General features: G+C 40.2%; 1 protein-coding gene across 4 annotated transcripts; it reads left to right on the forward strand.

Annotated features, from left to right (window-relative positions):
- Nucleotides 1-1,311: 1,311 nt before the first annotated feature.
- Nucleotides 1,312-25,902, forward strand: rassf7b (Ras association domain family member 7b). 4 transcript variants are annotated; one of them, XM_072670960.1, is made up of 6 exons: nt 1,312-1,387; nt 18,989-19,141; nt 19,408-20,288; nt 22,303-22,456; nt 23,813-23,920; nt 25,667-25,902. In XM_072670960.1, the coding sequence occupies exons 2-6, from the start codon at nt 19,039-19,041 to the stop codon at nt 25,696-25,698; spliced, it is 1,278 nt and encodes a 425-aa protein (XP_072527061.1). In that variant the 5' UTR covers nt 1,312-1,387; nt 18,989-19,038; the 3' UTR covers nt 25,699-25,902. The 4 variants fall into 4 exon arrangements, with proteins under 4 accessions (XP_072527061.1, XP_072527062.1, XP_072527058.1 ...); XM_072670961.1 differs by having other exon boundaries at nt 1,336-1,387; nt 18,992-19,141; XM_072670957.1 differs by lacking the exon at nt 1,312-1,387 and adding an exon at nt 4,798-4,994.
- The last annotated feature ends 1,708 nt before the right edge of the window (nt 25,903-27,610 follow it).

A 27,610-nucleotide genomic window follows, 5' to 3' on the forward strand; every position in this document is an offset into this window, starting at 1 on the left:
GTCAATTATTAAATCATTATAAAAGTCAATAATGAAATCAAAAAGACCCTTATACTGGTTTCTTTACAGTGGTGGTGATGTAAACCAATGGTCACAACGTAACCACTATCCTAGTACCTAGATATTTTAAGTCCAAGGCAACAAGATAATATATTGAGGTCACAAGATAATATATAGAAGCAGCAAGATAATATTGTGAGGCCACACGATGATATATTGAGGTCACAAGATAATATACAGAGGCAACAAGATAATATATTGAGGCCAAAAAATAATATATCAAGGTCACAAGATAATATACAGAGGCCAACAGATAATATACAGAGGCAACACAATAATATATTGAGGCCACAAGATAATATATTGAGGTCACAAGATAATATACAGAGGCAACAAGATAATATATTGAGGCCACAAGATAATATATTGAGGTCACAAGATAATATATTGAGGTCACAAGATAATATACAGAGGCAACAAGATAATATATTGAGGCCACAAGATAATATACAAAGGCAGCAAGATAATATATTGAGGCCACAAGATAATATATTGAGGCCACAAGATACTATATTGAGGTCACAAGATAATATACAGAAGCAGCAAGATAATATATTGAGGCCACAAGATCATATATTGAGGCCACAACATAATATACAGAGGCAGCAAGATAATATATTGAGGCCACAAGATAATATATTGAGGCCACAAGATAATATACAGAGGCCACCAGATAATATATTGAAGACACAAGATAATATAGATATAGGCCGCGGGATACTATATTATTTGGTGGCCTCAATATATTATCTTGTGGCCTCAGTATATTGTCTTGTGGCCACCATTTCACCTTAGGACCTGAGTGGCAGAACATAATCCCTATTAATGTGTCTACAGACTGTTGAACATGTCCTGTATTAAGAAATGAAGTTTACCTACAGGTTATAAGTAACACCCCCACAGCCCCCCGCCTTTGTTCACAAATTGGCCAATGTTAGCCCAATAAAAATTCAGTGGCAATGCATATTGGCTATACCAGTCCGAGCTGCAGTGGTCACTATGCGGAAAGGCGGCTGGGGCGGGGGCAGGGGGTTAGGGGGGTAAATTCAGAGTTAAACTGCCTTTCTCTCAGTAAATAATCCTTCCTCTCCATGTCTCCTTTTCTTCTGAAAGACTACCCGGCTGTCACATGGCCCTTTGTGTGTCCACCATGTGGGCTTCCCATTGGCTGATCTGCTTGAAAAAGCATCCGTAACCAAGGCAACCGAATGCAGCAGCTCCACTTCACTTGCCTGCAGAGGCCTTGGAGAAGTCACATTGATCCATTTTTACAATCTGTCTCTCTTTTCTGCTTCTTTCCTTCATGGACGTCAAGAGCTTAAGTGAGGTGAGTCCCTTCTGATCATTTTTTCAGTTTCTACAAGGACATGCCTTCTTGTGTGTGTTGCTGTCCTTACGGGCGGCATGTGAGTGTTTCTGAAAAATGTGACATGCTGATACAGACGCATTCATATATCTACATACATTTACATTAATGCTACTCAGTGACACCAGACGGATTTGAATCTAAAGTTAAAATAAAATAGTAGTAAAGTACATTTTTAATATATATAATTCAGTATATTAATTCTATTGTAGTTCTTCAGTTTTCATTGGTGGGATTTTTATCCAATTCAAATGAATGGAAGGGGCAGTTTTTAGCTGTTTTAGCAGTTCTCCTTCTAATGAATGCGCTCAGCTATTGCTGATACATAGGTGCAAATGCACACACACACCCTATAGAGAAGTATTAGTGGGCTAGAGGGGTGTTGATCTGTGGAACTGTGTTCTCTGGGATGATGGAGCTCCAGACACTATTTTTAGGATGAGTTCAGCATAATAAGGTGGGGTGACGATTATCCAACACCCTTACCTCACTAGCGCTCTTGTTGCTGAATGCAATCAAATCCTCACAGCAATGCTGCTCCAGAATCTAGTAGAAATCCTTCCCCGGACAGTAGAGGCAGTTGCTCCAATAAAAGAAGGATAAACTCATGCCTTGGCTGATCTGCTGCATCTGGAGTCAGTAATATATATATATATATATATTGCTGCACTATTCCTTTAATGTAGGGACTTTTCTTGTGGTGTAATTGTCTTTAGTTCACTTATTATATTCACTGTTAAAACACACACACACACACACACACACACACACACACACACACACACACACACACACAGTTTTATAAAGGCTTCATTGTGGCCTGTGTAACAAACGCAAGATGTCCCATTGTAGATATGCATGGCAGTAAGCATGTCTGATAAGAGGCCCTGGCTGTGTAATGTAAAATAGGGACAAACGGTCAGTCTCAAAAGGTGTCTGTGTTGATACAGACGACAGGACAGATGAATGACCTAGCAGATCCCACAGCTCTTCGTAAAAATCCGATATCTGCTGTGGTTCAGGAAACATCTTGTGGTTGTCTTGGCTTTAAAAAGGCCATGCGATAAATTAAAGTCTGGGATGCATTATACACTAACTGAACAGTCAGTTCTCGTGGTCAACAGGACCACCCCACCCTGCTGTGAACGGGACTGCGTAGCTGTGGACCAATCAGAACCCCTATGCTGACCCCCGTCCACCAGCAAAGGCTGCGCTATACAAATGGGCATGAAAGGGTCAGAACTGGACCCTAGCAGAAGGTAGCCAATTGGACGTGTATAAGCAACCTAAACATTATGGTGAACCCGGTACATCCCAACAGCAGTGTGAGTGAATAAACATCTAACGACAATCTTCCAGCTCAGATTGTGTCGTAATGGTTGTGCTCAAGGCCCAAATAGACATGAAGAGAAAAGCACAAACCTTGAAAAAGCCTAGAAAGTATTCCTGTAGAGACAGTTACTTTAATAAAAGCAGGATATTTTTTTTAATATCGTTAATTTTGGAAGAAACAATTAGTGATCAGGTGTCCCAATACTTTTGTCCATTTAGCTTTCATGTGTAACACATATATTTAACAAAGGGAAGAAACTAGCATATGGTCAATTCCCACAGACAATAGCTCTGACACATTTCCCTGTACTTTAAAAGGAACAGGAAGCCACTGACTGAAAATGTGTTTGTTATAGGAGGCAATGGGCAGATGCTGAAGCTTTTTTTTTTATCAGTGGTTTTAATTTTTTTCCCCCAAAGAACAGGAAAATGATTGTCTATGTTCTGGGATACATTATGGTAACTGATCAGTCAGTTCTTATTGGCAATGGGACCACCCACCCTGCTGAGTATGGGACTGCTTACCTGCAGACCAATCAGAGTGGCTATACAGTGATCATGAATGGGCTGATCCTGGACCTTAGCAGAAGGTGGCCTGGATGTGGAGGTGGACCAGGTACACCCCAATAGCAGTGTGAGTAAATAAACAACGAGGAAGGTAGCAAACACTAGCAAAGGGTCTGTGGCATGTGGTCACAGACAATAGTCCTGACTCATTTTCCTGTATTTTAAAAAGGAACAGGAAACCACTGACCCAAAACAACTTCATCAATGGACTTCAAATGCTTCAAAGGCCCATTTTCCATGCAGAAATACAATATCTGCACATATATCATAAATTATTGGGTATAACTTTATTAAGATGTACAAATATAATATATATACATAAATATAGGTATCATATATTGTACACATAGGTATAATATGTAAATCATATATATATATATATATGTATGTACACACACACACACACACACACACACACACACATATATATATATATATATATAATTGACATGTAAATAATTGGGTTATGGGTTTGTACTAAACATATAAGTAAATATCAATTATAGTACATAAGTAATATATGTATGATAAATATATTGTGGTGTGGGAGCACTCCCATGATCCTTTGGGATGCCTTTTTGGGGCTGTATGTAGTTTTTAAGAAGGACCGGCAGTAGTAGTTTTATTAAGCATTGCCACTGTGTATTGTTCTGTGTTCTGAGAGATGTTTTAGTGTGGTTGGGTTGGTGGTTTTTGGGATTGGTCACCATCATGGTGACAACTAGGCTTAAGACTGACTTCTGTGGTTTATTAAACTATTTTAATGAGCAGTTTTAGGTGTTTTTAAAGTACTACAGTTTAACCACTGTACAACAAACACCATCTGTATACATTGCTTTTAAGTTTTAAGTAATAACAAGAATCTGGCAGTTGTTTTTTGCATTGTGTCAAAATATCACAATAAATGGGCCGATGGAAATGCTCAAAATGACAATAATAATAAATATAATAATAATAATAATAAAATATTCCATTGAAAGTTAAGAAGGTTGTAAAATTAATACATACTGGTGGCAGTTTTCTGTCATATATTGTTAAATATATGTGCCACACATGAACACTAAATGGACAAAAGTATTGGGACACCTGATCACTAATTGTTTTTTCCAAAATCAACAATATTAAAAAATTATCCTGCTTTTGTTAAAGTAACTGTCTAGGTAAGGCTTTCTAGGCTTTTTTAGGGGTTGTGCATTTGACCATCTGTGTCAGTAGCTGAATGTATTCTTTAGAAAGTGTGTCCACAAACATTTGGACATATAGTGTGTGTTGTTATATGTTGATATAGTGCAGAAATCAATGTCCCATATTTGAAAATGGCGAGAGAGAGAGAGAGAGAGAGAGAGAGAGAGAGCATATTTGTGGCTATTACCTGTGCAGGGGGAGGAGCAATGGGAAGGCTGTGGTATGTGCCAGCATAGCATAGTAGTGAGAAGAGGAGAGCGAGAGAAAGTCTTTCATGTAGGAGTGCGCCATTGCTCTTCACTCTCCTGAAAACCTGTTGGACACTATCACATTTTTTTATTTATTATTTTTTTTATCACATATCTTTCACATTACATTCGGACCGTTACTGGTACTGGTACTGGGTTTTTTTTGTTTGTCATTGGTTTTGCTCAGCATGGTGAGAGGAAAGCTGAACACCGGGGCGAGAGGCTTCAGCTCAAAGGTAAACACAGCCTTCTCTGTGTGTGTGTGTGTGTGTGTGTGTGTGTGTGTATGTGTGTGTGTGTGTGAGAGCAGCAGCAGGTCTATCTAGTTCTTCCACACGGTCAGTCAGGTGTACCTGATTTTCCATTGGTATTCATGTCTGCTCTAGTCCTTTACCATGGTGGACAAAGACAAGTGTGGAAAGGTGTAGAAATGGTGTCACTTAGGCCACATTAAAAGAAACACACTTGGTAGGACTTGGTAGAACCGTGTTGTGAAAGCTTCAGAAAAGGTCATTCACATTTGTTAGATGTTGATTCATTGGATCAGTTCTAATAGACGGGTATTGATATTTTACACTAATCGATACACTAATCACAGAGAAACACACTCCTCTCAGAAGAATCTGTAGTAGACGAGATAGATCAGTTGCTTTTTGGAAGTTCAGTTCTGGCATGTCTCTGAATGTGCATCACATGATAGATAGAAATATTCATAAAATCTATTGAAATCTATAAACAGTAAGATGTGCTGATTAATAACCAAAACATCTGTCTGTCATATTCTCATAGTCTCTATTACTGACAATCCCACAGTAATATTGCCATGCAGGCCTTCCTGTGTGTATATTTCCAGAGCATTTGCAGTCTGGTGTAAGTACAGTATTCCTTTGCTCTGTGTAGGTTAGATAAGCCTAATCAAGAACAGCTTTTCTACAAGTTGACATAAGGTCAAAGACGGTACGTGGAATTTCCTATTTTAGGACAAGCTGTTTACTTGTTGCATGATTTCATAGTGTTAGCATTTTCATATTTACTTTACTGTATTTAGAACAGTTTACTGGATTGTTCTTCTGTGGTTAGACAGAACCTGTCCATCTCATTTCTCACGAACACAGAATCTAACATCCAAGATTCAGCAAATAATGAACATCAAAAGCAGGCCTATAAAAAATCTGCACTTTCATAAACATATACACCATCAATTTAATGTCAAACTGGACAGACATGAACACTATCAGAGGTGCTGTTAGAGATCTTTGAGAGATACCATAGAAGAACCACTTTTGGTTCCATAAACAATTTATAATGTGTAAGTGTGAAGAACCTTTTAAAACAACCCTCATTGAATATAAAAGGTTCTTCATCAAATCACAAATGTGGGTCCGCTATGGTATCACTCAAATAACCATTTTCTTAATTTTAGTGTTGCAATTTTCCTGAGCACCTTGTCTTGATCTTCTCTGTCACATTTTCTATCCGTGGTTTAAACTACATGCTGCTATTTCCTGACTGAAACTGGAACGCCTCTCGGTATCGACTGGATTGATGCATACCAAGATTAAATCATAGACACGACTAATGTCTTCAGCCCCAGAATTTGGAAAGGTCAGTTGGGAGCTTGTCCATTAACCTGAACCCATCGTTCACCTCATTGCCAATGTTAGAAATGGCTGCAAATTGCACTGGCTTTATTATCTGACTCATTAAAATTTAGATTTACATTGTTAAAGGTCAGATAATTCAGTCCACTGGCCTAGTTGTTTGACTTCAGTCCAGTCAATTTGGATATGCAAACCAGACCAGCCAGCCAGACCACGTGCATTTCAACCTTCTTGAGTCAGCAGCATTAAGGTTTACTGTAATCTAGCTGCTATGATGTCCCGACAGAAGGGGTGGAGGAATAGAAGAATAATGTCCTGTGGGGATGAATGCATTTGAAATGATGGGTCTTGTATAGTGTACACCCAGGACCGTGGAAACTAGGACATCTAGTTTGCCTCTATCTGGGAGCCATATATTGTAAACACTGTGACAGCATTTCCATGCCTTTGGGAGTCGACTGTTCTACTGACACTCATATTGCTTTAAGAATTTGGCCTAAAATGTGTTCCGTAGTGATGTAGTATGGTAAAATGTCAGATAAAATGATATGTAACCATTACTGAAAAAAACGAACACATAGTCTTACTCTAATGAGACTCACTGTGCTTCAAGAATAAGGCCAAAACACTGCCATATGGTGTAACGCACCAATTAATTCAAATGTATATGTGAAATATCACACATAGGTTAGGGTAAATTGTCAAAACCAATAATATTATCAACTGGAAATCAAATGTACACTGTATACAGTAAGAACTATAGCAGGTTGTTCTATTGGCACATCTAATGCTTCAAGAATTTGGCAAGAAGTTGTCCTATGGTGTAACAGACCAATTAACTGAAAAGCATATGTGGAGTATTGCACTGTATTGTGTCATGGGTTAGAACATAAATTGTCAAAAACTCATGGTGCTTCAAGAATATGGCCTAAAAGCTGTCCCATGGTGTGACAGGCCGATTCATTCATAGGCATTTGTGAATTATGTTGTATAATGGGACACAGGGTATGGTAAATTGTTGTAAACTATGTGATACGTCTGATAACTGAATGTATCCTGCACTGGATAAAGCAAGAACTATAGAAAGTTGTTCCATTAACACATAGTGCTTCAAGAATTTGACCTAAAAGCTGTCCCATGGTGTGACAGACCAATTAACTCAAAAGCATATGGAAAATATACACTTTAATGGGACACTGGGTAGGGTAAATTGCCAAAAACTATAACATGATCAACAAAAAAATTCATGTTGCCTGTACCGAAAATAATAATGTCAGCAATTTGTTCAATCTACACTCAAAGTGCTTAAAGAATTTGACCTAAACTGTGTCCCATGGTGTGACAAACCAAGACATAACTAGCATATATGAACTGTACTCTATAATGGGACACAGGGTTTGGGTACATTTCCAGAAAATACACCCAGATACAATGAAATGTGGATGAAAGTACAATAAAACTTTAAATTATATTCTATGAAAATCGTAGAACTTCCTAGAACTTGGGCTAAAAAAAGTTGTCCTATAGTGTGATAGCTCAGTAATTACTCCAAACATTAAGCAGAAATGGGAAATTGTCCCTTTACTTGTATGGGGTAAATTGTCAGAAACTCTACCTGGCTATTTCTTTTCAAAAGGTGCCCTTTGGACTCCTGTACAGGAAACCTAGGTTGATTCACCTGAAATACTGCATACCATAGGCATCATGCTCAGGTTGCAATCCTTGTTTACTTCCATGATTTAGTGAGCTCATGTGTGAGAGAGAAAGAGTACACTCCTCCCTTTACACACAATAGAGGAAGTCTTAAAAATGCTGTAAGACTTTAGCAAGCCAGTTTCACCTCTTTATCTAGACAAGCGAAACCTAATGCCTGTGTGAGCCGCCGAGCGTACTTCCGACTGGTTCAGGTTCTCACTGGAATTCAGACAGCTTAGATCTGTTTAGACAGATAGTGTAGTAACTATGTGGTTATTAATATTTTTTAAAAGGGTGTCTATTTTTGTACTTATGGAGCTATTTATTTAAATATTTTGTTGTCCCAATTCCCATATATTGTCCAAAGTCTACATTTGGTGATCCACCACATGAGGTGAGGATGTTCTTTGAGTATAATAGGCTAAATTGTTTAATGGTGTGGCGGTATAGAGCATACAGCACAATATAGGCTATATATAAGTATATAAAAAAATTGAAATATATACAAATATTGAGAATATACAACCCTATATAACATATATAACCCTACATTTCATAATTGGTAGGGTAAATTGCTAAAAACTATAACCTGATCAACAAAAAAATAATGTTGCCTCTACTGAAAATAATAATGTCGGCAATTTGTTACATTTACACTCAAAGTGCTTCAAGAATTTGACCTAAACTGTGTCTCATGGTGTGACAAACCAAGACATAACTAGCATATATGAACTGTACTCTATAATGGGACACAGGGTTTGGGTCCATTTCCAGAAAATACACCCAGATACAATGAAATGTGGATGAAACTACAATAAAACTTTAAATTATATTCTATGAAAATCATAGAACTTCCTAGAACTTGGGCTGAAAAGGTGTCATATAGTGTGATAGCTCAGTAATTACTCCAAACATTAAGTAGAAATGGGAAATTGTCCCTTTACTCTACCTGGCTGTTTCTCGCTAGAATTCAGACAGCTTAGATCTGTTTAGACGGATAGTGTAGTAACTATGTGGTTATTAATATTTTTTTAAAGGGTGTCTATTTTTGTACTTATGGAGCTATTTATTTAAATATTTTGTTGTCCCAATTCCCATATATAGTCCAAAGTCTACATTTTGTGATCCACCACATGAGGTGAGGATGTTCTTGATGTATAATAGGCCATATTGTTTAATGGTGTGGTGGTATAGAGCATACAGCACAATATAGGCTATATATAAGTATATAAAATAATTGGAAACATATACAAATATTGAGAATATACAACAATATATAACCTATATAACCCTACATTTCATAATTGATCATTTTCTCAAGGGGGTTTTATCTATTGAAAGGTGAAATGTCAGTACTTATGCCAGATGATCTCTATACATCATTAAACACAATAATTTGTGTTGACTTGTTCCCCAGAGAGGCCAACATGAAAAGAAATGTGAGGGCCTATTATCTCAACAAATGACTCTGACAGGTTCCTGAGTGGTCCCAGTTCAATCTCTGGTGCAGCCACAGCCATTACAGCCATCCATGCTTGAAAGTCCCAGAGAGCCCAATTGGCCTCACTCTGTCTGGGTGGGTAGGATGGCCCTCCCTCTCCCCCCCATAACTCAGCTTAGCTTAGCTTAGCTCAGCTGATGTAGCAGAACAGGCAGTTAGTGATGTCCTCCAAGCGTGTTGAATCTCAGTGAAGTTGCGTTAGTGGCAGTTTGAGAAGATGGTGGTTGGCTAGCTTCATATGACTTGGAGAAAGCACATGCTAGCCTTTATACTCCCAGTACTTGTGGCATCGTGTTACGGGGGGGTCCTAGCTATTTAAATGTAAATGACAAGAAATTGGTGACAACAGTATCAACATGAATAAACAAATGAACAAAAATTAAATAAATAAATGAAAGCCATATTTTAATCATTCTCTTGGCACTATATTACATAACCGCCTCCACCGCTAACACTCCCACATATCATGTTCAGACTTATTGAACACAGACTGAACACAAGGTCATTTAAATCTTTGATGTCTCCAGTCATGACAGTGCTAAGGAGGGTAAAATTACCAGTAAGGAATGTATCCCATTGGGATGCTTTATGTGGTGTTCCATTCCCAGACCGCTGATGGTAAATCTGAGAGGTTAGTTTAGTTAAAAGAGGAGCTGGGAGAACAGATGTGTCTTTTGTGAGGAATATTCACCACTAGGATCTAATCTGCTGCAGCTCCGCTGAGTCAGCCACTGGGTGTGTAATTACACACACATCCTGAAGCCCGCACACTGGAGTGCACACTACCAGGCCTTCAGAAAATCCTTCAGCCTCCATTGATCAGAGGACTATGTTGTTAGGAAGGACATGAACTAGTTGCTGATGAACAAGTTTTTGATGTCTTGCTGTGATATAGCCTACTGGATGGGCATGTTGGTTGGCTAAGGGTTTCAGCATGCTGGCTAGCATCAGTAATAGCTAACATGTTGTCCCCTAACAACGACCATCCCCATCCATCCCTATTTCTATCCTAGATGCTCAAGATTACAACGAAGGAAAGATGTTGGCATTCTGTCTCCATTGTACATTGAGTGGCTAAAATCTAAAAGCTAGCTAAAAGCTACAGGTACACTATATGCCCAAATGTTTATGGACACCCCTCCTATTGAATGCCTTTATCTTCTTTAAGTATTGTCAATAGGTCTCCCTGGAGCAGCATGACTAATGCCAGGTGTGGGCTAGAGGGGTATAAAGCCCCCCAGCAGTGGAAGAACTATATTCTCTAGAATGATGGTCGGTGCTCCATCCAATAATTTTGGGATGAGGTGGGGTGGTGATCATTCAACAACCTGACATCGCTAATGCTATTGTCGACAGTAGAGACAGTTACTCCAACAAAAGCAGAATAAGCTTATATATAGCTTATACATATCCTTGATTTCAAAAGAAGCAATGAATGAGCAGGTGTCCAAATACTTTTGTCCACATAGTGTATGTGAGCATGTTTTCAGCGATTCTGGCTTAGAACATGGCTTCTTAGCATGTTGGTTAGCATAACGCTTTAGAAATGGTACTGATCTGATACCCAGCTGATACCAGAAGTTTGTATACAAGAGTTTGATGGGGAAACTGGCTTTGAGGAAGTAGTACATAGACACTATTATGGTTTCTAAATGTACCATATACTGTATATGACAAATGAACTGCAAAAACAGCCTATTTTGAACGAATCATTTAAATTAATCACACCATCAGCCATAAAATTAGTACCATATTGAGCCAGCTGTCTAAGAAGTGCCCTTTGTGCCACCTCAACACATCTGACCTTCCGAGACATGGACTCCACAAGACCTCTAAAGGTGTCCTGTGGTATCTGGCACCAAGTCCTGTAAGTTGTGAGGTGGGACTTCCATGATTTGCATCAATGACCCTGTTGCCGGTTCACATGTGATACCTTCTTAAATTATCTTTGAAAGGTGCTGACTACTGCATAGAAGGTTTTGGAGATATTCTGACCCAGTCGTCTAGCCATCACAATTTGGCTCTTGTCAACGTGTCTCAGATCCTTTTACTTCCCCATTTTGCCTGCTTTTACCACACACCACCTTCAAGAACTGACTGTTCATTAGCTGCCTAATATATCTATAATATATCTGGCAGATGCCACTGTAAATGAAGATAATCAATGGTTTCACCTTATCAGCCAGTGGTATTAATGTTGTGGCTAATCGGCGTTAGTCTTAAAGCCACAATAACAAAACAACCTGTTTCATTTTTTGGGATAAAAAGATCAAAAAATATTTTTTGGTACATAAAACTTCACAGGTGGAACGAAAATTTAATAAAAATGTATACAAAATAAATATTATTATCAGCAATTACTCATAGTTGTAGTATTGGTCATCTCTATTATGACCATCTACTATCCTAACTCATCTACTTCCCTAAGAATAGCCCTTATTAAGGCTTATTACACACTCAGGTGTATTACTCAGTAACTACAGGGACTTAAGCACAACCTGTTGGGGTTATTCTCTGGTTATAGAAGTTTGTAGTAACACTTTATATGCATAGGCTTTTTCAAATGGGTTAAGGCATGCTAAATTTGCAAACGTGTGGCCATTGTGAGAAACTAAAGGTATATAGGACCAATCTGAGGGAGTTAATAATTGCCAACTTCAGCAAAACATTGGAATTTGGAGTGAAATATTCAACTCTGTACACTCTGAAATACACTGTATCCCTGTATTCCCTCTGTATAGACCTTGAAACTGGCACACAGTGTGAAGGAAACATGACGACATGTTTGCCTTTCGATAGCAATCCTTTCTCACTTAGCTTTGCAGGCAGGTCTACTGTGGGAGGAAGCTTCTGTGAAGCCTAACTTAGTTTAATCAATACTAACATCCCAACAGAAAGGTGTACAAAGACACTGCTGGAAAATGGAAAGACAGTTATTTCATCATTCTTTTTTAATAGGGATTTTTGATTAAGTCATTTCAGAGAAGGCCAGTTGTCAGGTTAATCCACTGTGAGGTGTGTCAGGGACCAGCGTGTTACTCAAGGCTTTGAGTATATCAGCTCTGATATATTGCAATTGCATGAAGAGTATTTAGGAGGTTGTAAAAGTGGGGGAGTGTATTTGTCCCTGCATGTAGGCCTTTAATACTGTGCTGTAAAAAGAGTAAGACACAACACCCTGCATTAAAGTCACCTTGGTTCAATGATCCTCTAGAGCTGTTAAGGTATTATTGTTAATATGGCCATGCTTAATTGTGCAGCACATCTAAGTCATTACTAAGGTCATAATTGGTCTGTGGTTAAGGAACCCACACTGATAATCAGGAGGCTTAAAGGACTGGTTCAACCAAAAATCTAGTTTATACAGTTCCCCTTATATTCCAAACATAGTTGATCAGCCAAGACATGTTTAGCTCTGAAGTTTGTTTCTAGAGTTAGAAGTAGTAGATACTAAAAAAAATATAGTGGACACTGAGTTACCCAAAGTGGATACTGGATACTGGATATACCATAGTAAATACTGAATAATTCCTAGTGAATACTAAAAATAATCACAGTGGATACTAAATAGATCATTGTAGATACTGAATAATTAATTGCAGATACTGAATACGTAATAGTACATACTGGATAATTTATTGTAGATACTGAATAATACATAGTGAATAGAATAATACATCAGGAGGCTTAAAGGACTGGTTTAACCAAAAATCTAGTTTATACAGTTCCCCTTATATTCCAAACATAGTTGATCAGCCAAGACATGTTTAGCTCTGAAGTTTGTTTCTAGAGTTTTGGACTGTAGTCCTTGGCTGATGTTTTAGGTAAGGAATACTGAATAAATAATAAAAAAATATCAATAAAAGACACAGAATAATTTATAGTAGATACTGAATAATTAATTGCAGGTACTGAATAAGTAATAGTATGTACTGGATAATTTATAGTAGATACTGAATAATACATAGTGGACACTGAATGATTATTAGTAGATACTAAATAATTCATAGTGGACACTTAAGAAATCATAGTATATACTGAATAATTCTTAGCAGATACAGAATAATTCATAGTGGGACCTGAATAATTAATAGTAGACACTGAATAATTCATAGTGGATACTGAAAATGTCAGTGAATACTAAATAATTAATAGTGGATACAATATAAATTTATAGTAGATACTAAAAAAATATAGTGGACACTGAGTTACCCAAAGTGGATACTGGATACTGGATATACCATAGTAAATACTGAATAATTCCTAGTGAATACTAAAAATAATCACAGTGGATACTAAATAGATCATTGTAGATACTGAATAATTAATTGCAGATACTGAATACGTAATAGTACATACTGGATAATTTATTGTAGATACTGAATAATACATAGTGGACACTGAATAATTATTAGTAGATACTAAATAATTCATAGTGGACACTTAATGAATCATAGCAGATACAGAATAATTCATAGTAGGCACTGAATAATTCATAGTGGATACTGAAAATGTCAGTGAATACTGAATAATTCATAGTGGATACTGAATAAATTTATAGTAGATACTGAAAAAAATATGGTGAACACTGATTTACCCAAAGTGGATACTGAATATACCATAGTAAATACTGAATAATTCATAGTGAATACTAAAAATAATCACAGTGGATACTAAATAAGTAATTGTAGATACTGAATAATTAATTTCAGGTACTGAATACGTAATAGTACGTCCTGGATAATTTATTGTAGATACTGAATAATACATAGTGGACACTGAATAATTATTAGTAGATACTAAATAATTCATAGTGGACACTTAATGAATCATAGCAGATACAGAATAATTCATAGTGGATACTGAAAATGTCAGTGAATACTGAATAATTCATAGTGGATACAGAATAAATTTATAGTAGACACTGAAAAATCTATTGTGGACACTGGGGCAGTGGTGGCTCAGCGGTTAGAGCGCCGGGATATCGATAACAGGGTTGTGGGTTCGATTCCCGGGCTCCGGGATTCCCTTGAGCAAGGCCCTTTACCCTCTCTGCTCCCCGGGCGCTGGAGTTGGCTGCCCACCGCTCTGGGTGTGTGTGTGTACTCACTGCCCCTAACACATGTGTGAGTGTGTGTTCACTACCAGATGGGTTAAATGCGGAGGACACATTTCGCTGTACAGTCCACACTGTACAGTGATGAATACGTGCACCTTTGAATTACCCAAAGTGGATACTGAATATACCATAGTAAATACTGAATAATTCATAGTGGAAACAGGATGAATGTATAGTAGATACTGAAAAATTCATAGTGTGTATTAAACAATAGGTCTTGAAACCTATTGAACCTCAGAAAAAAAAAGCCTAGGGTTCTTAAAGCAGAAGATTCCTAAAACCTCAGTCTAAGTTCTCTTCACTTCTACAGCCACACAATCTTATCTCATACTACAACCATAGGTTGAAGGCGTGGTCCAAACTAGCAGATAACAAGTTATGAGACAAACATAATGCAGATTTGAGCATTTCAAACCCCTCATTGTTTGACTTCATGCTGTAAAGCCCAGCTTGTTTATTCCACATTTAATCAGTGTCAGTTTCATCTTGGAGGAACGTGGCTAGATGGGTTACTCTGTTGGTACCGGCCGCTTCACTGAGTGAAGCATGTGTTTGATACGTGTGAGTGAGCACAGTTTCAGTGTGTACAGGAATGTGCGTGCGGGTTAATGATTGGCTCAGGCACGTCGTAAGTTCAGATCACTCTGGTCTTTGCCCTCACCGTGAGCAACAAGGACGGATGCCCAGTTCAAACTGTTACACACATTCAGCAGTGCAAGTATCTACCCGTACATTTGCAGGCTTCATCTTGAGCATCAGCTCTGCCCTTAATCTTGTACAATACAGCTGATGATGAAGGCAGAGGAGGTTACTGATCAATGCCAGAAGGCAGCCCTTTGCTTAAATGCCATAATTCATTATGTAGAGATGAAAGACTGAGCTGACTCACCCAGGAGGAATGAGAAGATCTGCAGCTGCTTGATCTCGAAATACTTTAAAGCGACTTCTGTGGAACAAGACATGTTTACTTGGCTAAAACCACATCTTTACAAGTGTACATGTACACACTCTTAATCATTAAGGCTCGTAAAAGGAAAATTGGATGTATAGTTCCGGGAAGAGCCTTTAATTTAAATGTATTAGACATGTATTAGTATTAGTATTTTTTCTGTAAGCTTCCCAGATGAAAAAAAGTCACCCTGCGTGTATAAGGTGGTAGTAACTTCAGGCTCCTGCAGGTGGCGTTGCATGAGTATGCGATGGGATTCATAGATTGAGACGAGGTGTTTGCTGTGGCCGTGTGATTCCGGCTTGTATGCAGCTGTTTGATTGGACATGGGGTACGGCAGCAACCAGTTGGCAACACCACAACCACCACCTGTAATACCACAGCAACTGCCTAGCAATCACTAAGCAACATGCTAGCAACCCCTTAGCTACCACACAGCAGCCACCTAGCTACACCTCTAGCAATCCCAAAGCAACAGCATATCCACCACCTGAATTACCATGGCAACCACCTAGAAACTCTGTAGCACCTATCTAGCAAAAACGTTGCAACATCATAGTTGCAACCCCTTAGCAACCACATAGAAACACCCTGGCAATCACCTGGTAGACTATAGAGACCACTTAGCAAAACAGTTATATCCTAGTGACCTCCTAGCAACACCCTAGCAACCACTAAGTAATACAATAGCAACCCCCAGAAATGACATATATCTGGCAAACCTATAGCAACTTTATAGCAACCAACTAGCAACCACTCAGCAACTCCATATCAACCACCTACCAACTACCTAGCAATTGTATACCACCTAGGTGCAATCCCAAAGCAACACCATTTTCACCACTTTAATTACCATGGCAACCACATAGCAACTCTGTAGCACCTATCTAGCAAAAACTTTGCAATTTCATAATAACTCCTTAGCAACCACTTAGAAACACCCTGGCAACCACCTGGTAGACTATAGAGACCACTTAGCAAAACAGTTTTAACCTAGTGACCTCCTAGCAACACACTAGCAACCACTAAATAACACAATAGCAACCCCCCAAAATGACATCAACCTGGTAAACCTATAGCAACTCCATAGCAACCACTCAGCAACTCCATAGCAACCACCTACCAACTACCTTGCAATTGTATTGGCTGCCTGTCGATGCTGCATTGGTGGGAGTTCGATAAGAGGCGATGGCTGGCTTAGCGTGTATCTGAGGAGACGTGTGTTAAGTGCTTACCCTCCTAGTGTCGGGTGAGCTAGGAATGGGTGGGTTAATTGGTGGTACTGAGAATTTGGGTAAAAAATAGACAAATAAATTAAAACCTTAAACTGAACAACCAATCAAACTAACGAAGAGTGATTTTTTGATGGTTTCTATCACTCAGAACCCTTTTTTAGGACCTTTGACAAGGTCTATACACCTTCTTTGTCCTTGCTTTACGAAGCTGTAAAATTCTCTCTGTAATCCATCTGCTTATGTCTGACTTTGGGCCACCTGAACCCCGGGGACAGATCAATAGTGTGTTTCCCAGCAGATTTGGTTTTCTGTGACTGTGCATATCATTTAAGGCATTTGGTTTGAAATTGCAAACCAGTGGCTCTGTGTTACCCTTCTGACAGCCTCACTCGTCACCCTGACGTCACCTGTACTGCGAGCCCTTCATGGTGAGGTGGCCATAGTAGCTGTACACAGTGTAGGGACTTCAGTTATGTCATTTGATGGAGTACCAGTGGGAAATCATCAGTGAACAGTGGACTAGCTCCTGTCTCATATCTGTTATCAACACTGTGAATGCCCCAGTCAGACACATTCTCTTAAACCTGTGGTACAGCATTCCTTTCGTGGATCACACCGGAATGCCAACATCGGTGCGTGAGCTCTGTGTCATATAAATTACTTCACTGTACATTTGCATTCAGAGTTAGTTCAGTCATTACTACCCTTACCTAAATTGACTTCTGCATTTCCAAACAATTACTCACGCACAGGGAACTAACATGGGTGTCTTGTGGTTTAGGAAGTGGAATGGAGCTGAAGTGATGGTACCAGATCATGATCACGGTCGAGCAGAAGTCTTTACAGTGGTGGCGACAGAAACCAGGGATCTTTTCTGTCAGATATTTGCAGTTCTGGAGATATCAACACTATTCCATCTCCCGATTGTTTGATTGGATTCACGCTTTTCTGCTTGGCAACCGATTATTTGCAAATGTTTGCGCTCACTTCTTATGATACAATGACACAAGTACACTAGTGACACCACAGCAACCATCTAGGATACCACAGCCTAGCAACCACCTAGCAAACACTAGCAATCACAAGCAACCATTAAGCAACACCACAGCAACCACCTGGGATACAATAGCAACTGCCCAGCAACCACAAGGCCACACCATGTCAACCATGTGAAATACCAGAAATAATGTCAACCATATCATAGCATTATCATAGCAACCACTTAGCAATCACATAGAAACACAGTAGCAACCACCTGGTATGCTTTTGAAACCACTTAGAAAAAAACGTTTGACCCTAGTGACCACCTAGCAACTGATCCCATCACACTTGTGCAGCATTTCTTTTGCGGATAGCTAACATCGGTGCGTGAGGCCTGTGTCATATAAACCACTTCACTGGACATTTGCAGTCACCGTTCATTCATTTGTCAATTGTTCTTACCTTCATAAATAAAGGTACTTCTGCCTTTTCAAACAATTACTTACGCAAAGGGAACTAACGGGGGTGCCTTCTGGTGTAGGAAGTGAAATGGTTCAAATGAGCTTTTTATTGTACTGTTGTAAAATAAAGCTTTGTCAGATCGTGTCTGGCTTGAGCTTGAAGTCACTTTTGTCTTTCTTCTAAATCTGCTGAAAATATAGATAAATCTTGAGTAGTTTACTATATAGGAAGCTTCATAATTTCATTATTGGGCTTTATTTTTTACATTTTTATTAACGCTTTTTGCACTTTCTTGAGAAATGCCAGTGAAACGAATGCCACATTAGGTGAACGCTGCCATGGGGAGATGATGAGAGCTACTTGCCCTGTCCTCCATAGAGAAAACTGTAATGGGGACCTTTCATTGGGCAAGGGAGCACCCATGCTCCACTCATCACAATCCAGGATAGCAGCAGTGGGGTAGAACATACAGACTACAACCCAGAGCTAACTACCATGCATGTCTCCATTCTCCCTCCCTCTGTTCACTTCAGTAGGCATGCTCCTAACCCAAGACACTTCACAAAGTGAACCAAAAGTCGTTGTTTAATGGTGTTGCTCAAAGAAGACCCTTTACTGTAGACCCTTGTAGACCCTTCACTTTTACCTTTACTGTGCTAATTCAGTGTGTTTATGTACTCTCTCCAGCAGGACACTGCTGTGTGAAAGGGGCTGCTAGGTGAAGCTCATTCAGAGAGATGGAGCTGAAGGTGTGGGTGGACGGGGTGCAGCGTGTTGTCTGCGGCCTCTCCGAAGAGACGTCCTGTCAGGATGTGGTCATTGCCCTGGCTCAGGCTATAGGTATGTAGTAGCTTGAAGCAGCTGTCAGCAAAGTAAATCCAATAATGCTAGTTGCTTTTGACCTGTAACTTATACCTATGACCTTCTGAATGGAGCAAACCTCCCTAACCTTCCATGGAAGTCAATAGAAGTCAATTTTAAATGATTTCTTTCCAGGTCATTTTGGATTGTAGTCATTTTTAGTCGTCCATCCATGAACTCAATGATCCGAGATGGCAGATTTGAGAAAAGATTCTCTAGTTAAAGTCCTCTTGTTTTATTTCCAGGCCAAACAGGGCGCTACGTTCTCATCCAGAAGCTGAGGGACTCTGAGAGACAGCTTCTTGCTAATGAGTGTCCTCTGGAATCCCTGGCCAAACTAGGCCAGTTGAGCACCGAGGTGCAATTCATCCTTCGGCGCACTGGCCCCACCACCAGCGAGGGCTCCGACCTGGACCGACCCCCTGTCTTACCCAAACTGCAGGAGCCAGAGCCCCCTAAGAGAAAGGAGCCCAAAAAGGCTCTCACCTTCAACTTGGGGCCAACTACCTCACCACAAACACGTATTAAGCAGTTCAAAAAGGTGCCAAAAGACTCTCCAGAGCTAAGGGCACCCTCAGCTCCCTTGTCGTCCCACGCCCAAGCTGGTCCGTCCAAGGAGGAGATCTTCCGGCAGGTTCTTCAGCAGCAGGAGAGGCTGAAGGCACTCCAGGCCCATGTGCAGACTCTGGAGCAGCAGGTGTGGGTTATGGAACAACCTCCACCTCCAGCCCTGTCCCCTGACCTTCTGGAGGAGATGGACGTTCTGGGACAGGCACACAGATGCAATGAGGCCGAACTGGCCCATGGGGAGTACTGGGAGTCGGAGTATCTCTCTGAGGTTCAGAGAGAACAGAGTATGCTGAAGCAATTGAAGGAGGTCCATGCAGCCCTGGACGAGCACAACCGGAGGATTCATGAAACGGGCAGCCAGTGTGGGAGGCTTGAGCGAGACATCCAGCTCCAAGCCGAGAACAGCAAGAATGGTATGCGTCACGCTCAAGCCAGGGTACAATCAATGGGCCAGATGAGGGGACAGCTGGACACAGTACTTCGTCAAGGTTCTGAACTGGATTCGTCGATTGAAGAGACAGAAAATGCTCTCAAGAAAGCAGAAGATCTTCTGCATGTAAGTTGTACTTGTGGTCCAGGGGGAATTTCCTCTTTTACAGATGCCAATCTTTGATTGTGGTTCCGTCTGGAACGGAAATCTCTGTGTTGTCCTGACTCCTCCCCTGAGACAGTTACAATCCAAATCTACTGTTTATCATGGACATTAGCAATGGTCTGTCCATTTTATTCCACGCCTCTGTGATTGCCCAGGTGTCCAGATGTCGTCATGTGTGTGTAGCAATGTGTGACCATTGCTGTTCACAGTATTTGATCTCTTAGCGCCCATATTCACTTAATCACTCACACATATACTACTTGGTCTGGCTCTCTACACTGGCAGAGCAGTAGCTAGTCAATCAGACAAGCGAGACCCCACAAGGGAAACCATTAGGGTAAACATTGAGGTCTATAGAAAATACAACCCAATAGAAATTTGCTCTTTCTGTGGTCTTAATGTGTGATAAGCAAGCCAATCCGAATTGCTATGCTAAAGCAAGCCAATCTGAATATAGCAAATACGGTGGGCAACATGAAGCTAAAAGGACTCATCTTTTTGCCCCAGTGTCCTTTTTACCAAAGTATGTTACCCTTTAAAAGGGTGTTCATGTTTTGAGTCAGTAGTGTATACAGTCATTGGACCCATTGGATCCACCGGAACTAATTGGATCTAGACGGTAGAGCAGGAAAGTTTCAGATTCCCCAAAATTCCCAAGCACCACAGATATGGTTTAAATCTAGTGGGCTCTAGTGCACTTCCAATGCCCACTTCACTTGTGCCCTAAATCAAGGCTCTTGAGGCTGCGGCAACATGTCCAATCCCTGCCATAAGTGCTTAACTCTGTGTGCAATTAAAGACTATGAAAAAGGCCAGACTGTCTTTTCTTCTGGATTGCTCTCCAGACTGGAGCTAGACTGGAGCTTAGATACCGATAGCATGTGGCTAGACTTTGGTATCACTGGTAGAGTAGCGCATTACTGATTTATGGATTTTAAATAGAACATGTTGTCAAGGCATATTACTGAGTTCCTGTTTGAGAGAACTGCTGTTCAGACTTGCCCCCGCAGCCTCTTAGCAACTGATTTAAATAAAAACACACTTCCATTTCAGGTCTGGCATTGTTTTGATAAGTATGATGCGTCACACTGGGCAAATCAACAGTGAAGCAAAGTTAAACAGAGCGCTATAGTGTAAACCCACTCTGACTAAGATCACCGCAGGGCTGAGAACAGGTAAAATATCTTGTACGTCACCGCCTCTCCCACCTCCTTTCCAAAGGAGGCATGCTGTTCTCTTGTTCTTTAAGATTTTAATGACCTGTAAACCATTAAACACCATTGTAGCAGTCAGGCTCATGAGGTTTGAAATGAAATTATAAAAATATTAGATTTGATAGAAAATTAAACATATAATAGATAAGCAACTTGACATGAAGTGTTTATAGTTATGTGTGTTTTGTTTATGCTGCCTCCTTGTGGCTACTGTGTGAACTAGCACTTCTTCTAGTCAGTCAGACACTAACCGTAGGGCTGTTGTGGGTCCACAATGGACCCATAGGTATCTAGCCATCATATTTATTTTTTATTAGATTTTTTTATATTTATAATTTGTGTCTGTTGTTTTATTGTTAAATGCCGTTGATAGCCATTGCTTTATCATATTGCTCATAGCATTGATTAACTGTACTTCCTGGGTAAAATTAATGAAGTATTGATTTATCAGGGCACACAGAAAACAATATGGCTGGAGTGGGTGGGGCCCTCAATATGGCTTTTGACCCCTTATTTTTTAGGAAAACAAACAGCCCTGACTAACAGATGACCAGGGCTTGTAAACCAGTCAGGCCTTTCCGTTCATTTTGCAGTCCTGCAATGAGTTTAGACCTGGTAGCAGAACCTCCAAATGTGGTTCTTCATGAACAATTTCAGGGTTAATTTCAAAACAAAATCTACTATAAACCAAAAAGGCCTGTTTAATTATAAGTACTGTGCAATTAGTGCAGTCACCTACTCTCTCTCTGCACCCCTTCTAGGCTAAAAGTAAAGAGCTGGATGAGCTGAATAAGGAGCTGCGGCAGTGTAACCTGCAGCAGTTTATCCTGCAGACAGGGCCTCCAGCCCAGCCAAGCTTCCCACCAGATGACCTGGATATAGCTGATCTGATGCCTGATGGACAGAGTGATGAAGGTACCTATAACAAAATCTTTAAATACAACATCCCCCCCATATCCAGCCCCATATCATGAGAAATTAATGTTCATTATACTCTCCAGCATATAGAAACTTGCAAAATTGGGTTTTTCTATAAAGTATTTACCAACTTATTTAGATATATCCACATGCCAGCTTAGCTCTGCCCATTCATGCTGAAGTTATGAAGTTATGAAGAGTGATGACAGTGTGTCCAACATATATTAGAGCCCCCTAATGTCGCAGAATTTGCTAATTTTTTGTGTATTTGCATATATATACCCACTAGGCAACCTATAAAAGGTTAGCTCCACCCATTCATACTATTTCTGATTGCTTTTCGATTTAGAAACATGAAATATATGATATATGTTGTACATATATCATATGTGTAGGACAGAGATCATTTACATAAATCATTCACATCTATCTATCTATCTATCTGTCTATATATGTATATATATATATATATATATATATATTGCAAATCTCCAAAATATTATTAAAAAAATATTATTATTATATATTATTAAAATATTATTATATAAAAATATAGAATTTGATTCCATTTGATTCCCTTTTAATCCCTATCTGGCACTGCCAAATAACCCACCCTGGTGCTAGTATATAGCTCCCCCTAGCACCAGCAATGTCCCCGACACTAGAAGGGTAAGAACTAAACACGTCTCCTCCGAATCATGTCAAGTCACAATGTAAAGAACAACGGCCAGATTCACATTATAAAAAAATAGAGATACAGATGTGTGTGATCTGATACAGACAGTGACAATATGTACATATGTATATATACACCAGTCGGCCATATCATTAGCACCACTGACAGGTAAAGTGAAACACATTGATTATCTTCATCTACAGCAGCTCGGATGTGTCAGGGGCTGGATATATTAGGCGACAAGTGAACAGTTGGGGTCAGAACATGTCCAAAACATGAGAAAGGTTGTGTGGGGTGTGTCCCAGTATGTAGTGGATAGTACCTACTAAAAGTGCTCCAAGAAAGGCACCTTAAAAAAGGTCCCGCCTCACAACTTACAGGACTTTTAGGATCTGCTGCTAACGTCTTGGTGCCAGATACCACAGGACACCTTCGGAGATCTTGTGGAGACCAAATATATGTATATGTATATACTACCAGTTTAAGTGTAAACTCACCTCTACACCTTTTCCATGTAGGTCCACATTTAATGTAAACACGGTCATGTGCTTCTAGACAAAGTTGACACAACTCATCTCCAGGATGCTAAAGGCTTGACGTGCAGGTTGAGCAGAAGCTCAATAGGACATAACTGTGAACATGATTGTGTCTGATCCTCTGTTTTTAATCTGTTGCAGACTCAAATCACTCAGTACTGGAATTCAACCCTCGCACCACTGCCAAGCAGATCCTAGGGAATCCTCGCAGCCTGCAAAACCCGCTGGTCTCCAGCCTCCATCCTGAGGGTGTGTATGTGTGAAAGCAGCCGCAGCCCTGGTGGCCTCCTATCTGCCTGCTTCTCCTGCCTGTCAAAGTCTTCCTCTTCCTGCTTCTTCGACTCTGCACTCTTCCTCACTGTGCTTCTCTTGGCTCCTCGACTCTTCTCCTCTCTTTCAGCTCTTCGGTTCTATGTGCGCTCTTTTGTTTTTAGACTGTGTTCTGGTCACTTTATTAGAAACACCTTGTTTGCACACCCTGCCTGTGAGAGTATGGCTGGTAATGACCTCGCCATTTCCCCTTGAGGAGTCCCTGAGGTCACCCTAAGGGCCAGTCCACTGCTATACCATTCAACCTCTGCATTTAATCCACCCATGTCAGTAAACATAGAAGCTCACGCTAGCGCGGTTATGGGCACAGAGCGGTAGGCAGCCACCTTAGCATCCAGGGAGCAAGTGGGGGTCAGGTGCATTGCTCAAGGGCACCTCAGCCGTGAATGTTGAGGGAGGAGAAAGCACTGGGTGTGTCCAGAAACCCTTAAAGTTACTGTTATTTCCTACCGATCCTCCTCCTCTCCTCCGTGACCCAGAAATGGATTTTGTGATACCATCTTGCCGCCTGTCCAAATACCAGAGGAGATGAAATCAGCAGCTTAAAATACCGACCACAGGGGCTTTCAGCAAAGGATCCATGAGAGCATCATTTCTGAGTGACATCACTGCGTCCATGCCCAGAGAGCATGTGGTGGCATTAATTGGCATCAAAACTCATGCAGATTACACTGTTATACTGTATCTCAGCAATGAGCAGAGGTTTAAACAGTCACAGTTAACGCAGGGACAGGATTCATCTGTTCAGCAACTGCGATTGGCTTGGGAGTTTTAGGGGCGTGCTGAAAGCAAATGCTCTAATAGGCTCAGTTCATCAGTGGTCAACACCAAATTTCAAAGGGATCAGCTGTCACATTTCCCCAAATACTGCTAGTCCTCTCGTTCCTCCCGATCCTTTCCTCTCCTTGATTCCTCTACATTCTTTTGGGGGTAGGAGAAGAACAGTAGGAAGGGAGGTGGAGGAGGACAGGAGCAGTAGCAAATGTTTCTGGACATGCCCATTCCCTGTTTCTTCATTCCCCTTGCCCCACTTCCTGCCAGTCCAGGGGATCAAACCAGTGACATTCCAGTCCCAAGACCACTTCCCTAACCTTTAGGCCACAGCTGCCGTCCATCGTGCTACGAGTGGCCACTTGGGTAGCTGTGTAATCGAAGTTGGCGAGGAGATATGACAAACATGGCCTTTCAAACAGGGCCTTTGTGCTTGTTATCCTCTACCATGTCACTAGTGGTCGGTGCCTGACCATAGGGCCACTAATGACTGGATATTTTTGTAACTGGACCAAACAAAATCTGTGCCGAAAACACAAATACGGGCTCCGCTATCAAGTCTGAATCACTCCTATCCTGAGAACAGTCCACCTCCCACATAAGATCTAGTGAGTAATGGCCCTGTAGCATCCTCGTTTCCATTGCTAGACGGGCCTATTGTGCATCTATGTGTAAAAAATGGCCTGTGAGTGTAGATACACAGAAGGGGTTTCTAATAAACTGGCCACCCAGTGTAAGATGATGCAGTTTTCCGTTCTTTGAGACTCTTGAGACGCTTCACTCTAGATTCAGTCCACTGTCCTGTCTGTTGCAAAGGCCTACCACAGACCTAAACATGCTAAAAACTGGAAAACCCATGTTTTAGTGAACACAACCCATTTTTGTGTCTTGCAGTCCTGTCATCAAGAGAGGTGTCATGGCGATAAAGCTGGGAGGGTACAAGCCTGAGGATCTGTTCACTGTTCACTTTATATCCTGTCTTCATAATTGTGCTCTCTAATTAAGAATGTAATTTTTTGTACCATTCCACAAAAGGAGTTTGTGAAAAATGTGTAAGCTTAAAGACGTATATATGTAAATATTGTTATCTTTGTAATTATTATTAAATAGATCAAGTCAACTGCTGAATGTATTTTATAGAACCTGTAGTTTCTTTCATGGTTTCTAAATATATCTATAAACTATGCTCATTATTAAAGAGTTAACTAAATGTGTGTGTGTGTGTTTTAATGGACAAAAATGGACAGAATGATGTGAAATTAGCAATTGCAATGCTGGTTTTAAAAATGCTATGGTAGAGAAACCAGTGGAGAAGATAAACCTTAGAATGAGGCCTGCTGGAAGTCCCAGCTCAAGCTCTTGTTTCAGAAGGTTAAGTTGGTCTCTGATGGGGACATCTGGTCATCCAGGGGAAAACAAGGCCCCTTAACACACCCCATGCTCGTAAACCAACTGGTTTAGCTGGCTTGCAACACTTGCTTAAAAAAATGCTATGATAGAGAAACCAATAGAGAAGATAAACCTGAGACTGAACCCTGCTGAAGGTCCCAGCTCTAGACCAGCTTTTGCTGGTAGCTTGTTGTAGGAAGTCTAAGCTGGTCTTTGATGAACATCTGATCATCCAGGGGAAACACACCCTATGCTCATAAACCATCTGGTTTAGCCAGCTAACCAGCTTAGTTCTTGACCAGCAAAGCGAAAGCTGGTCATACTGATATCTTGGTCTGGTTGGATCAAGCTGGTAGACCAGCTAAACCATCAAACTCAAACCCTATGCTGGTCAAGATCTAAGATGGCCAACCAGTTTGACCAGCTTGACCAGCTTGAGCTGGCCAGGCTGTTTTTATCTCAGCAGAGAAGGTGTAAGAACTTGTGACCCAAAGTGAGAACATGGTCACACCAGTCTTTTGATAGTTGTAAGTAAAGCTGTGTAGACCCGCTATGTGAGCAGTACATTGGCCTGCAGTTATTCCACAAAGAGGGGCTATTCAGTTTTGACCCTGAAGGCTGGAGTCCAGCACAGTTTGGTAATTTCTGTGCTTTAACACGTCTGCTAAACATGGCAATTAACAGATGGATTGAACCAGGTGTGTCTGAGCGGTAAAGCTGTGTTGGACAGGCCCTCCAAAACCTGTAGTGACACCAATAAGAGTCCCTGGATTGGACTCTTAACCATACATTCTTCTGCCTGTGTAACATTCAAAGTAAGCTGCTCTGGACAAGACAGTCAGCTTTATTTATTTATTTATACATTTATTTATTTTTAAATCATGGAGGGTGCCTACGAGTTGAGTAATGTAAATGACTTACATTATTGAAAATAAATAAATAAATAAATAAATAATAATAAAAAATATATATATATATGTATATCAACCGTAATATATAATAGTAATGTATAAAATTAATTCAATTATTTATATACATGAGAAATATCAAATCTGATACATGTTCATGCCCCCTGGTGGAAAACACATGCATTGCATGCAACAGAAAAACACACACAGGCTTCTAATTCTGAAATATTTTTAGTAAACATTTAAAGGCAACTCAGAGTATAATTGGTGAAACAACTTTGTGTTTTATCTTTATGTTTTAGTTTGTTAAAAAAATAAAACTAGCAATTTATTCCGGATATCAATCTTCATACAAAATAAAAGTCATATATGCAACGTATACTGTTTTAAATAATTAGTCAGAACGTCAAATGAACTCTTCAGTAATTAATATTTTAATTTATTTAATTAATTAATAAATGCTGTGAACTCTTCGTGGAAAGACGCTCCTGCAGACTCCGCTCTGTAGGGGGCAGCAAAGGGAGAACTGACGGCCAGTCGA

This window comes from Salminus brasiliensis, chromosome 25 (genome assembly GCF_030463535.1).
Source record: "Salminus brasiliensis chromosome 25, fSalBra1.hap2, whole genome shotgun sequence".
NCBI classification, from domain to species: Eukaryota; Metazoa; Chordata; class Actinopteri; order Characiformes; family Bryconidae; genus Salminus; species Salminus brasiliensis.

Excerpts from the sequence above, each read along its gene's own strand:
- rassf7b (XM_072670960.1), top strand. The coding sequence starts at position 19,039 with ATGGAGCTGAAGGTGTGGGTGGACGGGGTGCAGCGTGTTGTCTGCGGC. Across the intron at positions 20,289-22,302 it reads AAGCAGAAGATCTTCTGCAT|GCTAAAAGTAAAGAGCTGGA; the intron begins GTAAGTTGTACT and ends CACCCCTTCTAG. Across the intron at positions 23,921-25,666 it reads CTCCAGCCTCCATCCTGAGG|TCCTGTCATCAAGAGAGGTG; the intron begins GTGTGTATGTGT and ends TGTGTCTTGCAG.